We start from the raw sequence: 15999 nt of genomic DNA, 5'->3' as shown, positions 1-15999 counted from the left end.
CATAGATTCCAAGGCCAGAAGGAAACACTGTGATCATGTAGTCTGACCTCCTGTACAACACAAGCCGTAGATCTTCTCCAAAATAATTCCTAGAGTATATATTTCAGAAAAAAATCCAATCTTCATTTAAAAATTTGGCAGTGATGGACAATCCAGTGTGACCCCTGGCAATCAGTTCCAATGGTTAATTACTCTTTCTGTTAAAAAAAATTATGCCTTATTTTCAGTCTGAATTTGTTTAGCTTCAGCTTCCAACCATTGGATCAGGTTATGTCTTTCTCTGCTAGACTGAAGAGCCCATTATGAAGTATTTGTTTCCTGTGTAGGTACTTTTAGACTCGAGTCATCCCTTAACTTTTTTTTGTTAAACTAAATAGGCAGCTCCTTGAGTCAGTCACTGAAAGGCAGGTTTTCCAATTCTTTAATTATTCTGGTGTCTTGTCTCTGAATCCTCTTCAGTTTATCAACATCCATCTTGAATTGAACTGGACACAGTATTTCAGTGGTGGTTGCACCAGTACCAAATGCAGAGGTGAAATAACTTCTCTACTTCTACTCAAGATACCCTTGTTTATGCATCCAAGGATCACATTATCCCTTCTGGCAACACTGTTGCACTGGGAGCTTATTGGGGAGCCATATGCAGTTTTTAATCCATTTACTATGCACTACATTGCTTTTGTATAATGCTGATTTTTTTTATCAGGATGTGTGGTCAAATACCTTACCGAACTCTAAGTCTGTTATTGCAAGAGTTTATCAACCAAACTTGTGATCTCATTACAAAAAAAATCAAGTTAATTTGACAGCACCAATTTTCCATAAAATCAGTCTTGTCTTGAGGTTGCTCATAATGACAAGTGTATCCAGAGCTATATAGTGAAGGTCTATAAAGAGAGCTGTGTAAAGGTAGTGTGTAATGAGGGATATATAAAGATAATTATATTACAAGTGGACATTAGGGAACGTATCGAGAGATTTATACGAAAGGTGCATATAGAAAATTGAGTAGAGGTTTTCTTAGCAGGGAGGGGGCTGGGCAGTATATAGACACAAGGTTAATGTTGTCCCTCACATACAACTTAGTGTCACAGTACACTTGGCAAGCAGGGCAGTTTATGAACAGGGAGAAGTGGGCTCCAACACATTCCTATGAATTGAGGGATTTAAGGAATTTACAGATTTTTCAAACTTCATTGGGCAGGAGAGTTCCTAACTAGGGAGTGTGTGTGTGTGTGTGTGTGCGTGCATTAAACTCACTCATCCCACTGCCTTTCTTGGAAATCTGTTCCAACAGTTGTAGCAGCTTGTGAGAGAGCTCCTGCTTTAGAGGGGGAATCAGGTCCATTCCAGCACAGACTGACAGTAGCCTTTCAGGATTGTCTCCTTTAAGATGTATGTGAGGAGGCTGACTCTGGAGGAGGAGTTATGTAGATTACAGATGAACATTCTGGAGTGGAGGAGAGAAGAGAGAGGAGAGGCACAAGCACAGGCAGGGCAGGGGAGCACAGGCAGCCAAGCAGCAAAGGCCTTTCCGAGCAGGAGGGGGAGGAGGAGGAGGACACAGAGGCGGCTGCTGTGCAAAGGAAAAAGCCTTGCAGGAGCTGCAGCTGTACTTGGACGCCACATTCCCTCCTTACGGGACTGAGGATGAGTAAGAGCTGACCCTGCTGCTGCTGCTATCTGTGTTGTGGAGTGAAGTGTCTGTTTCTTCTCCTCCTCCTCCTCCCCTGTTGTGGGTGAACCTGCATTAAGGGTTCTTCACCAACACTGGGGACTGTTTGTTTGTGTAAGGGAAGGAGAGAGAGCAGAGAGAAAGAGACTCTTCCATCCACTGAGGCGCAGTTCACTATGATCTTACTCGCATTCAGCACTGGAAGCCGGTTGGATTTCGTACATCATTCCAGGGGGTTTTTCTTGCAAACCTTGCTTTGGATTTTATGTGCCCCCGTGTGCACAGCGGAGCAGTATTTCAATGTGGAGGTAAGATCAGCCGGGTGTATGTGTGAGTGTGTGTGTGTTTCCTTCCTCCTTCCCTTTCTTCCGAAGGCTGTTCCCCAATATTTGGGCTGATTCAGTAAAACAGCTCCCCAGCCATGTCTCCGGAGCAGCCAAGACATACATGCACATTGGCTTTGCTTTCCTGCAGCTTTCCTTCTCGGATCCGAGTTCCCTTGTCTGATGGATGCCTGTTAGCCGGAGAATCCCGTTATCCTCGGCAGCCCAGAGCTAGACCACATCATTGTGCCCGGGATATGCCGGGAAGATACGAATCCCTAAACACAAGCCAGTGGCATAATAAAAGGAGCAAGGGTATATAATACCCAGACAGCTCGGAGAAAGCTGCAGGGATACCTTTGACTTCAGATGTCTTGCTGTTTTAAACAAAGGGGAAAAATAAATGAAAGAGAGTCTAATGTGGAGGAAGGGGGGAGGGAAACTTGATACGTTAGTATATCTCCTTGTCAAATATTTAAGCACAAAAGCTGGTCTTTTTCTCATTTAAGCATGACTGAATACTTGTTACTAGAAATGCCTAAATAAATGCCATTTAGTTGCGACTAAAGTTGGAGGGTGGGGAGAGCCAAGAAGGAATTATATATATATATATATATAAAAAAGTAGAAAAGCGAATTAAAATGAATAGCTTCCCAGGCAGGACTAACCCTAGGAATTTTGCTGCCACAGTGAGATTTCAGTGTATGCCCCCCATTTCCAACCCCTATTCTAATCCACCCCATTTTTTCAGTTTTGATTTTTTTATGTTATGCTTTCCATTAAGAAATATTTGTTACTATGTCTCCTTTGTGCATAGTCTTTTTTCCCTTTTTTCCTTGCCTTTCATGGTGTATCTTGATGCATCCTTTTCTGCAGTTTGGTTTCCTTTAATCTGGTTTTTCAATACTGTATAATACTTCCCTCTCTTTTCTTCCCATCCAGTCCGGTCCTTCACCTTCCTTTCTTTCTTGTTCTGTGTATGTCTCCCTACTTTACACATTTCTTTCATTCTCTCACTCACACTATAATTCCATTCTTTTGTTATCTGCCCATACTCCTCACTTGCTTCTCTCCCGTCCATCCTGCTTTCTGAACTTTCTGCTGCATCCATAGACCATACAGACCATTTGTTTCTATCTCCAGACTCTCACCCACACACTTGTATTCCCTGAACTCTTTCTCTAGCACAAATATACTCTTGTCCCCAACATCTCTCTCTCTCTCTCTCTCTCACACACACTCACACTCACACACACACACACACACACACACATTTCCTCTTTCTCTTACATAAACTCCTGTTCCCCTAGCTCTCACCCACTTACATACATTCCTGCCCCACAATAAAGAAATCTCCCTCAGACACACCCCTGTCCCATATCTCCTCAACCCCAGACACATCTGTACTTCATATCAATTATGCCTCATCCAAGATCTCCCCAAACACACCTGGTGTCTTCCACAAAAAATCTCTTCCAGGGTAGACATTGGGTCTACCCCCAAAAATCTCTGCCCAGACAGACCTGGTCCCCTTCCCCATCCATGTTCCCCCCTCCACACACACACTTGCTCACTTCTAGTCTCCCCCTGTGCACTGTTGGTCTATTCCTCCAGGATCTCCTCCCATACACAATACAGGTCTCTCTGTCTCTCCTCACCCAAGTTCACCTCTCCCACACACCCACTTCTGGTCTCTTCCTGTCCCAAGATTTCCCCACTGATCCAATACTAGTCTCTCCCTCTCCACCACCAAGAGTTCCCCCCACCACACACATTCTCCAGGGGTCACTTTCCCAAGATCTCCCCACACACACTCGTGGTCTCCTCACATCAGTCTCTTCTCATGTAATCCTGGTCTCTCCATGCCATCATTAAGATTTCCTCCCCGCTCAAAACTCCTGGTCTCTTTTGCTCCAAGATCTCTTCCTCTGCCATTTCTGGTCGCTCGTCCTAATACACAAACACACACACCTTTTCTCTTTCCCCTAATATTTCCCTCCCCCTTGTGTTAGATTGTAAATTCTTTGGGACAGAGACCATGTCTTTCCATCTGTTGTACAATATTTAGCCCAATGGAGCCATGATCCTGATTGTGGCTTTTGGAGGCTACTGCAATATAAATAATAACACTCACTTCTAGTAATTTTCTTAATTTCCCTCAGTATTTTTCCTCGCATGCAATGCTGCTCTGTTTCCTTCCCCCTAATGTTTCTCCCACCCTTCCGAGCTGACGTGCACATTTTGATTCTTCTCTCAACCATGTCTCCTGCTATACTGCTACTTTCTCAACTTCATTCTTTCATTGGTGGATATAAAAAGAAGCATAGAGGAAGAGAGGAGACAGCTTTGTGTACCCTTTCCTGTCTTCCCTTAGTGGCCCTCTGCTGGGGATATAAAAGAAATTTCAGCTACAGAAGAACTTCCTCCTCCCTCTGTAGACTTATTTGCTGGCCACTGGTTCTGCTGGAGAGATGGGTAGTAGATGGAGTTATGGTGGGAGGAGAGAGAGAATGTCAGTCTAGTGGGGCACAAAGGGGAGGCCAACCACAACACGTGAGAGGTTTTCAGGGGAAAGAGGAAAAGCCAATTTATTTTTTCCCTTCTCTTCAATATGGAAAATAGCAGATTTTGAGGGGGAAGTACAGTACCACAAGGAAGGAAAGCCAAAGAGGGGGGGAAAGTGCTTGTACTCATGAAATGCCATTCAGGTTCTCTATTCCTTTAGAGGTGTCTCATCTCCTGACCCTCCTCTTCTTCCTGAAACAAAATGTGTTCCATGCTAGCACTTCCAAGGTATTTTCATACCCTCACAGCTTTTCAGTTGTCTTTTGTTGTAATATCGAGAGGTGCCACAATCACAAAGCAGAAGGTAATGTGAGGCAAAGGACTTGGCAACAATGTGGTGACACTGTGCCATACAATTCTGTGTGTCAGCATCAGACCCATAAAACACTTACACTCTATAATAAATCAGTAAAATGGAATCTGACAAATTCATTCCAAGATCCATTAAAATACACATAGAAATTAGGGTGCCTTAAAAAACTAGTGCCAGTTTGGTTGAATTCAGTTCCACTGAATACATGTATTTGGAAAACAGACTGTGATGTGATTATTTTTATGCTAATTGAGGTTTCATGTGAATTTAGAATTTATTTTTTGATTTTTATACTCTCTGATTACAGTAAAATTTGGAGGAAATATTGATGATAGGTATTGAGCATTGGAAATTCTGACTGATATAGTCTAACATTTTAGGTATTGAATAAAATTTGTATAGAAATGCTGGCTTTCTTGGTTTCCAACTTGAGTTTGTAAGACTGAACCAGAGCACGTCTCAAGGGATACTACTGAAGTTCAAAGAGATTAAGTGTAGGTATCATCTTCTAAGACAAAAAAATAGGAACCTGACTTTATAATTGGCATGACCATTTTTTAAAGATCATATTGGTTGTTTGTAAAACTTGTTCTTGCTAAACATCCAGATGGAAGTGGGTGAAGGTTCTGCTTCCAATGATAGCTGACGTGTAATTTCTGAAACACGAATGTCAATGATGACTTTCATATGGTACATACTGTTTTAATAACTAGACGTAGCTGAGTATGATGTAGGTCAGAGTGAGAAATGTAAATGACAGTCATTTATTTATTGCGTTAACCATAGTATTGCTCTCACATGCTCTCTGATGTCAATGAAAATTTTGCAGTGGATTTAGATAAGGGAGGGCTGTAAATCCACCATTTATTTCAAGTATTCATGTGTGCTTTGAGTAACAATATTTGAGATCTAGGATTCATGTAAGACTAGTTTTAGGAAGTTTTAGCTTTTATTTTCAGAGGTTCCTGGTCATCACTGGAGTTTTGGGGATCACTTTCTAAGGTGTCACCTGGATCAAAGGTTAGGGTTAAGGTCCAGATTGTTAATTCCATATTACTCACATAAGTACTGCCATCAAAGTCTGAGGTTTACTTGTGTGAGTGATTGTGCACCAGAGGTTTTCAGTGTTTCCCTAAATTTTTAGTTCAGTCTTACTCTACAAGTCAGATGCATCAGTGGGATAGTAAATGGGATAATAGCTATTAACAAAATATTTAAAATTCCAATTTTATCCTACAAATTGAGAGCTTTCAGTATAGAATTCTTGTAATGACCTGGCTGGATTTTCCCCTTTGAAAATCTATGTAGGATAATGAAATTCCCAGGCAAACAATTTTTTTTCCACTGGTTCTTCATTATGTTAACTGTTTCTTGCAGATACTAAATACTTCTTACTAGATACTAAATACTTCTAGTGTTTATAGGCAATTTCCCTGTTAAAGACCTAAGCAGAACTCTAACACTCATAGGGTAGTTACAAATATTAAAGAGTAGAATGTGACTTTTAAACTTGTAATTTTGTTGATAACTATTTTCCTAAAGCTGACATTTTCTACAGTCTAAGAATTTCTGTAATTATTTTTATTTATATTGCATTAACAACAGTTTCACCTTTTTAATAGGTGTGGGTGGGGTAGGGGAGGGGAAGAATCAAAACCCATTGAAACAAACTACCTATATCAAAAGACAGGGTAGGAGCACCTTCCTCTCCCCAACTCTCATCCTGCCTACCCCTACTCATGTTGAGTAGCCCCATCCAAGTTATTGCAACTATTCATGTGAGTAAGGAGTACTGGGTGAAGAAGTGTTTGGAGGATCATGTCTAGTCTCGCTAACTGCATCAGTGTTGTGGGAAATACTAGAGGGAAAAGTATGGCTCATCATCTCTTTTCTAAAGCAGACTGTTATACTATATTTTCCGTCTTCTATTGCTAAATATATATGCTTGGGTCCCTAAGGGGATTTTAAAGTGAGTCCTATTTTAGTATGAGCAACACCTTAAAACAATACAACCTTCTTTTTCTCCTTCCCTCCTTTTTAAGTAAGTGTGACAGTTAAATTGCTTATTGTGGAACAAAACGCAGTGGAATCAAAACTTCAGAGAAATGCTGTCTGGTAGCATTTTTCCATGGTAACAAGCGGATGAGAACCTCTTTGTTTTCATTGTTAACAAACTTTACAATTAGTGTCCTACTCTTGCTGAATGGTAATACATGACCTTTTCATCCCTACGCGCTGGGTTTTTATAAACTTTAAAAAACTGATCATTTTAAATCTTCAACCTGTAATTGTAAGGGAATAAACAATTGGCAAGAAAAAAAAATCTGCCTCTTCCCTTTTATGTGCTTTTCAACTGGAATACTTAATTAGAATTGCAAGTGCTATGCGGTATTGTAATAAGAGCATGTTACAGAGCAAGCCCGGAAAATACATGTAAAGAAGGAGTTAAAGGTATTCCTGACATTACACACTGCCATGTGTATTGAAAGAAACTTGATAGGCCCTTCATATTGTTTTTATTTACAAGCATTACACATTACATTCAAGTATATAAGGGCCCAGTCATTCACTCCTTACTCACTGAAGTTGTGAGTATATTTATAAAAGGATGCTAAATGACCATTTGTTAATATTGACGGTGGGTGTAGCTAGCTGGCTGAAGTATATTACTCAGTAGAGAATTTAGATATAATGTAGTATAGTCAGTACTTACTTAGAAAAAGCAGGTACAAAGAAATTTAGCTGTAAAGGCTTCTGATGAACAGATCTATATATCTAGCATTGTGCCGCAGCATTAATATAAATGGATGTTAATCAGAAAGTTATAGCTCAGGTAGCTAACGGAAGGCTTTTCACACTCTTCCATCATAAAAGGCACATGGTACTATGCAATGAATTGGCCTTCCTTTCAGTGAGACTATGAAATATGCATGGAGATTATTGTTTGGATTATTGCATTGCCTGCTATAATTCAAAACATAATTCCTGTATTTAAGAATACCAACAGATTAATGTACTACTGGAGTGAAATATTATTTATTATTGGTATTACAGGAATACACAGGGGCTCAGTCCTGGATCGATCTCCATTGTGTTAGGCAATATGCAAACAAACAAAGATGGTCCCTGTCCCAAAGAGTTTACACAGTCCAAGTCGTATGTTAGTTCTTTAGGGCTTCTATGGTTTTAATGACAGGGAACTATTTAGAATTAGAATGAATCCTATCTACCATTACAAATAGTCAGTTGTTTAGTATTTGAACATCAAATCCATTAGTAGCTCTCAGTTTTATGAAAGAAAAAGTTTGGTTAAATAAAGTATTTTGTGAACATTGCAAGATAAACATAGCAAACTGCAGTGTATTTTATCTTTTATTTCATAAGATATTTATAAAAGAATTATTGAATATATTGTCCTAAAAATTCTGCTTCCATCACGCAAGAGGTCATCCTACAGTAAAATATTGTGAAATTAATACATTACCATTCATTGTTTTCTCAGAGTGGATATACTATTTTTTAAGTGGTTTAAGATTTATGCCTCTCTGTCAATTTTATTTGAATCCATCTAAAAGGTCAGTGCTTGCTCTAGGCACCTTAATTCTGCTTATGCACATGGCAGGGCTCAGTTGTAAGGGTTTATAAAGATAAAATGGTGAATTATATAGTTTCAAAACATTTTAACCTGTATCTGTTCTCTCAGTTTTAAAGTCTTTCTCCTTCTTTTACCTTAACTCATGATTGTTTTATGATGATAAAATCCTAGAAGACTTCTTCTTCTTGATGTTGTTTGAAGATACTTAATATAACTGATCTTTTTAATGCTCTTGTTTAATCATGAATGCTGTTCACCTCTCCATATTGGATTACAGTTTATTGCCTGACCCATTTTCCATCTCCACTCCCTGCCACTCACCATAATGTGAGGGGGTGGGTTGACTATGCTTGGTTTGATATCTCCAGTGTGTCAAATGACAGATTTGGTTTCAGTTTGTATTAAGAAGACCTATATTGGAGTTCCAAACATGATTCTGCTTGCTGCAGAAATGGATTTGAAAAATAATTATGTCAGAGAGAGCTTTATCTTTTAAAGAGAGGTCATGTTATTTGGAACCTTTCGTTTATTTATTGGTTGCTTGGCAACTATTCATTCATGCTACTGCTTATGACCATTCATTATAAGCACATTTTACTTTACAGTAAGGACAATTACACTGTAACAGCTTCTTTCTGGGAAGAATTAAAATTGACAAACTATAGAAATGGAAATACTTAGTTATATAATTTTATATGTTGATTGAAACTGTTGTGCACTGTTTCTGTGTATTGACAACAGCTGTTTTATACCACTCGAGAAGTGACTGCCTTTTAGTGATGGGTGAAGTAATTCTTTCATACCTCTTGGAGCCTTATAAGACATAATTAACTAATGGGCTTGATCTTGTATTTTTTGCACACTCAAATCTCCCATTGATTCCACAGGCAGGTTTAACCATCTGATCCAGCAAGGATCCTATTGATTTTAATGCATTGAGTATTAAAAAAGAGGCAGTCAGAAACTTTGCAGGATCAGGCCTCAGATTTCAAGTGGTGCAGGCTTGCATCTGGTGTTTGAAAAGTGCTTTAAAATCCTGAGCTAAAAAGCAGTAAATAAATTTTATTACTACTACAGTGGAGGTATGGCTGAAACAATGAGTCACAATATTTTCTGTAGAAGATTCAGTGGAAAACAATGGAAACTTTCATTGCGGTGTATGATGACAGATGAATAAAGCATATGATTTTTGTATTGTGGAGGAAGATTATTTTTGAATAGTTTTCTCGTTGTTCTTTATGGGCCAGCTTGCGACTGGCCCTTGTGTGGATCTGCAGTGGGAAGGGGTAGGGTGAAAGGATCTTTACTCCCGCGCCCCTGCTCAGTCCCTGCATACTGTCAGGAACACAGGACTGCTTCCTACATGTGCTCTAAAGGATGCACACCAGAGCCATAGGGAGGAGGTGGGTCTGTCTCTGCCCTCACTACCCAATTGGCCTGCAGATGGTGTAGCCCAGGGGTCTGCAACCTATGGCACACGTGCCAAAGACAGCACATGAACCGATTTTTAATGGCATGCTGTGACCGCTGCTGGCCCTGCTCAGCTCGCTGCCGAACCCCATCAGCGGGCTGAGCGGGGCCGACGGCCGGGACCCCAGCAGGCAGGAGCGTGCCATTAAAAATCCTGCCCGGCCCAGCCCACTCTTCTCCGCCCCCTGCCCACCGCTCTCTCTGGCGGGGGCACGGGGCAGAAGCAAGCTTGGTCTTGCCGGCTGCTGCTGTAGGACCAAGCTTCCCCCTCCCTCGCCTCTTCCCCCAGCATGCTGTCGTGCCCTGCCTCCTCTCCCTCCCTGCCGCCTATGGCCCTTGCGAGGGAGGGGAGAAGAGGAGCCCCAGCGCCCTTGCTGCTGAGACCGGGAAGGAGGCAGAGAAGAGGCAGGAGCGGGGCCTTGGGAAAGGGGGGTGGAGGCAGGGCGTATCCCTCCAGCCCCCTGCCAGGACCCCAGACCGGCAGCGGGCTGAGTGGGGACGGTAGCTAGGACCCTGGCTGGCAGGAGCCAGCGGATGGAACACCAGACCGGCAGCGGGCTGAGCCGCTCAGTCCGCTGCTGGTCTGGGGTCCCGGCTGCCAGCCCCGCTCAGCCCGCTGCCAGTCTGGGTCCTGGCCCCTGGCATCGCTCAGCCCATTGCTGGTCTGGGGTTCTGGCTGCCGGCCCCTTGCCAGCTGGGGTCCTGGCCGCAGGCCCCGCTCAGCCCACTGCCAGCCTAGGTGAACAGAACCCCAGGCCAGAAGCAGGCTGAGCAGGCCGGTAGCATAAGATCAGCATTTTAATTTAATTTTAAACAAAGCTTCTTAAACATTTTGAAAACCTCGTTTACTTTACATACAACAGTAGTTTAGTTATATAATATATAGACTTATAGAGAGAGACCTTCTAAAAAATGTTAAAATGTATTACCGGCATGTGAAACCTTAAATTAAAGTGAATAAATGAAGACTCAGCACACCACTTCTGAAAGGTTGCCAACCCCTGGTGTAGCCTGTGCATCAGAGAGCTGGGAGAAGGTGTGCCCTGAGGAATAATCCCTCCCTCTGATTCCCCTGGGATGGTGCAACTCCACCACATCCTTTCCTTAAAGGCTTGGCTTATATGGCACACACTAACCCTAAATGCTGTAGGATAAGTCCATGTACCTCATCTGCAGTTCCATCCGCATTTTCCCTGATATGACACAGTTGATTCTGTTTCAGTAAGATGACTTCATTCATCCTTCTCTTCTCCCTTCCCCAATCTTTTATCATTACAAAATATCAAGTTAGTTTTACACCTTTGTGTAGAAGAATGTCCTCAGACAAATCTGCCCTTTGATTATTTCCTCACTTTCTGGAAGAAAAGCCGACTTCTTTGTTTCACTGGTCCTGTTTTTGTTGGACAACAAACACATCTCTGCCCTCCAGTGGGGGATGCAGGCTGATAATGGGGAAGATTCCTCTTTCAATGAAATGGCAGCTAAGGGGCAAAGGGGAAATGACCAAATACTTAGAGCAGGGGTAGGCAAACTTTTGGGCCTGAGGGCCACATCTGGGTATGGAAATTGCATGGCGGCCCATGAATGCTCACAAAATTGGGGATTGGGGTGCGAGAGGGGCTGAGGGCTCCGGCTGGGCGGTGCAGGCTCTGGGGTGGGGCTGGGACAAGGGGTTGGGGGTGCAGAAGGGTGCTCCGGGCTTGGACCAAGGGTTTCGGAGGGTGGGAGGGGGATCAAGGCTGGAGCAGGGGGTTGGAGTGTAGGAGGGGGTCAAGGGTGCAGGCTCCAGGTGGCGCTTACCTCAAGCAGCTCCTGGAAGCAGGAGCATGTCCCCTCTCCGGCTCTTACACAGAGGCGCAGCCAGGCAGCTTGGTGCGCTGCCCCATCTGCAGGTGCCGCCCCTGCAGCTCCCATTGGCCATGGCTCGCGGCCAATGGGACTGTGGAGCCCCTTTGCTCACCCTATGCATAGGAGCCAGAGGGGGGACATGCCACTGCTTCCGGGAGCCGCGCAGAGCCACAACACAGGCGGAGCAGTGCAAGCCTCTGGTTCCAGTGCCAGAGCGGGGCAAGCCCCAGCTCCCCGGCAGGAGCTTGAGGGACTGATTAAAACATCTGAAGGGCCAGATGTGGCCCTGGGCCGTAGTTTGCCCACCCCTGACTTAGAACATGGATAGGTAATACAACAGAAAAACAAGCATCCCTTTTATGGAAGGGAACACCCTTCTTTGTCAGGTCTAAATGGATTTTCATGCAATGTTCCAGGGAGAAATTGTCTTCACTTTTGTGCTGTGTCTTGTCCCTTGGATGACAATCCTATTGTGCTACCCTTCCCTGTTCCAGCCTTGGGTTGCTTGATGTGCTGTTAGCAGAGCTGTTTAACCCTCTGTATTCTCCATGAAGCTGAAGCTGAGGTTGTGGCAGTTTATTGACATGCAGTGGTTTGGATGTTGTACAAATCTATCATGATGAAATTTCATTGTTAACTGCAAGTAAAATTAATGATCTGTCTACAAAATAAGACTATTATATTATAATTAGTTGATATCACCTTGATCAATCAGTCCATCAGCCCTCACAGAGAGAGCACTGATTACAAGTCATTCGTTTTGTTCTAGCCCAGTGGTTTTCAAATTGTGGGTCGTGAACCAGTACTGGGTCGCGGAATGTAAGGCACTGGGTTGTGACTGCTCTGGTCAGCACCGCCAACGAGGCTGTTAAAAGTCCTGTCAGCAGTGCTGCCCGGCTAAGGCAGGCTAGTCCCTAGCTGTCTGACACTGCACTGCACCCCGGAAGCGGCCAGCAGCATGTCCGGCTCCTAGGTGGGGGGGCCAGGGGGCTCTGTGCGCTGCCACCACCCCGAGCACTGGCTCCGCACTCCCATTGGCTGGTTACCGGCCAATGGGAGCTGGGGGCAGGGCACGGTGCCTGTGGGCAAGAACCGCTTGCACAACTCCACCTAGGAGCCCGACCTTCTGCTGGCTGTTTCTGGGACACAGCTTGGTCCACGGTGCCAGGACAGGCAGGAAGCCTGCTTAGCACCCCTGCTGCGCCACTGACTGGGAGCTGCCTGAGGGAAGCCCATGCCCCAACCCTATGCCCCAATCCCCTGCCCCAACCCTGAGCCCCCCCCAAACCCTGAGCCCCTTCCTGCACCCCAAACCCCTCATCCCCGGCCCCACACCAGAGCCTGCAACCGGAGCCCTGACCCCCTCCTGCACATCAACACCCTGCCCCATCCCAGAGCCTCCTCCCACACCCTGAACTCCACATTCCCCGTTCCGTTGTGTCATGGACATCAACAATTTTCTTCAACTGGGTTGCTAGAAAAAAAGTTTTAAAACCACTGTTCTAGCCAGTCCTTCAGCCATCCGCTGGCCAGATTGTCAGTGGCACCGAACACCCAATCGGTATGGTTCACCGCAGCCAAAAACCCCTGAGCGATCTGCCCACCTCAGCCTCCCAAGTAGCTGGGATTACAGGCATGCACACTGAACCCGGTATTAAAATTAGTAATAATATTAGAATAGCTAAATCTACAGAATGATTCAGGTCACTGAGACAGGGCTGTTCTCATTGCTTCTTTATAATTTGAAAAATGTGTTCTGTTTTTTAGTTTCCTGACTGATAGTGAAGTGCTGTATTCTGATGCTACTATAACTTCTTTCTACAACATATATAAAATGATTAATTTTTCTCTGTATCTTCCATATGCTTTCAAATGGAAGAGGGGAGGCAGTGTGGTCCAGTGCTTAGTGCACTGTTCTAGGAGGCAGCAGATTTGGTTTATATTCTCACTGTTCCTTTCTGTGACTTGGGCAAGTCAATTTCCCTTTTTCTGGGCCTCAGTTTCTCCATGTGTAAAATGGGAACACTGTTGCTTCCCTTCCTTTTTAAAGTGCATGGAGACCTACAGATGAAAAGAGCTAAGAATTCTTTCTTTCTTTCTTTCTTTCTTTCTTTCTTTCTTTCTTTCTTTCTTTCTTTCTTTCTTTCTTTCTTTCTTTCTTTCTTTCAACATAGAATAATAATAATACAATAATTAATATGTAAATTATATTTAATTTTAGGTAGCTGTGCTAGAAGATTCCTACACATCTCAACAAGAATACCCAAACATAATTTATTTTATTTTAATTAGGCAGTTTTCTCAAAAGCAAGTGGCAGAACAGAAAAAGCAACTACAATTTCCACAACAACATTCCAGCCCACAAACATTTGCAAATTAGAGCTGTAACATAGTAGTGAATGCTTGCAATAAGCTTAAATGGGAACTTGCTTTACATCCTCCAGATTCCACATCCACAATCCTTTTTGGATTGAAACTTTTTGTGCTTAGTTTCAGCCCAGAGGTGAATTTTATAGGGAACATTTGAGTAAAATCTGTTCTGTTTCTCTTTTGCATAATCCAAGGCTGAAAACAAATACTTGACCTGATCTAAAACCCACTGAAATCAATGGAACGACCCCTATAAGCTTTAATGGATCAGACTTAAATTTTCCACTCTAAGAAAAATTGAAAACAATGTTATTTTAATTTCAATGTGGGTACTTATATGGCTTCATCTCTATAATATCTGCATGCCTCCCTTTTAATTTAGTTATTTATTTGGATTTTTATGAAATACAATAAAAGAGAACCCTTTCAGTGCTCTGGGCTCCTTTGACAACATTTTTTTTTGAAATGCATTAATGAATACCCATGACTTTAGCCTACTATTTTACTAGGGTTACCATCTGTTCGTATTTCCCCGGACATGTCCGGCTTTTGCTCTAAATAGCTGTCCGGGAGGAATTGGTAACAAGGTTAAAATGTCCAGGGTTTTTTTCCTCCCTCGCCTCCCCCCCTCCCTTCCATGCAGAGTGCGGCTGCTGATTGGGCAGCTGGGCCGATTGACCCACTCCCATTGGCCTCCAGCAGCCAGAGCCCTCCCCTGCTCCCTCCTCCCTCTGTCTGCAGCCCTGTGTAACACACAAACTGACCCACCGGGCAGCGTGTTTTGCAAACACGTGGAGCCAGAATGGTAAGGGGAGTCCGGGGGGGTCAGTCAGGGAACGGGGGAGTGTTGGATGGGTCCCCGGCCTCCACCTGCCACCCCCCTCCGTGCATTTTCCCCCCCGTGAACCCCCTGCTTCCTGCCTGCCTCTCCCTTGTCTGCTTGTACTGCCAGAGCCAGCAGCAACTGCTGTCTGCTGCCCCCGGGTCCTAGTGCCCCCATCCACTAATGGGAAGACAGGATGCCCTTACCCTGCTCTTCCACCCTAGCCCTGAGGCTCTCCAGTGCCCCAAATCCTCATCCCCAGCCCTCATCCCCCCACATCCTAATCCTCTGCTCCATCCCTGAGCCCCCTCCTCCATGAACCCCGCATCCTCAGACCCACAGTCCTCACCCCTTCTATCCCCAAACTCCCTCCCAAACCCCCTCCCCCCTTCCCACACACCCCCTCCTGCCCTCAAACTCACTCCCAAAGCCTGCACCCCCTCCCTTTGCACCGCCTCCCACCCCCAAACTCCATCCCAGAGCCTGCACCCCTCACCCCCTCCTGTACACCCACCCCCTGTCCCAGCCCAGAGCCCAGCCTTAGGCAAGTGGGGGGTGAGTGGGTTCTGGGCACCACCAAAATTTCTACAACCCTGCCACCCATGTAAGTGGATAAGGGTCGGGGCAGTCAGGGGACAGGTAGGGCCCTAGGGGGGGCAGTTAGGGTGGGGGATTCTCAGCAGGCGGCAGTCAGGGGACAAGAAGCAGGGGGACAGTCGGGGTAGGAAGTGGGAGGGAGTGGATGGGGGCAGGGCGGGGGCGGGGCTAGGGCAGGGCTTCCCCCCCAGTGTCCTCTTTTTTGATTGTGGAAATATGGTAACCCTAATTTTACAGATGGAGAACTGAAGCATGGAGTGGTTAAAGACTTGCCATGGTCACCTGGGAAGTGGACCTAGTTTTCCTGAGTCCCAGTCCAATGCCTTAACCAAATGGCCACCTTTCTTTACACATAACTGCTACTCCTTTTCTCCCCCTTGTTGTTTTCTTTATTGGCCATTTTCATCTCTTTCCATTTTT

At 44.3% G+C, this 15999-nt stretch overlaps 1 protein-coding gene across 2 annotated transcripts in view; it reads left to right on the top strand.

The window, feature by feature from the left end:
• Positions 1 to 1481: 1481 nt before the first annotated feature.
• Positions 1482 to 15999, top strand: part of MMP16 (matrix metallopeptidase 16) — a 252256-nt gene continuing 237738 nt past the window's right edge. For both annotated transcript variants that reach the window (XM_034763231.1, XM_034763230.1), the window contains exon 1: positions 1482 to 1983. In XM_034763231.1, coding sequence (XP_034619122.1) covers positions 1852 to 1983 — 132 coding nt within the window. In that variant the 5' untranslated portion in view covers positions 1482 to 1851. The remainder of the gene's footprint in view (positions 1984 to 15999) is intronic.

The sequence above is a fragment of the Trachemys scripta genome, chromosome 2, assembly GCF_013100865.1.
Source record: "Trachemys scripta elegans isolate TJP31775 chromosome 2, CAS_Tse_1.0, whole genome shotgun sequence".
Lineage (NCBI taxonomy): Eukaryota > Metazoa > Chordata > Testudines > Emydidae > Trachemys > Trachemys scripta.
The sequence above is the reverse complement of the archived record's forward strand: the minus strand, read 5'-3'. Positions and strand labels throughout refer to the sequence as shown.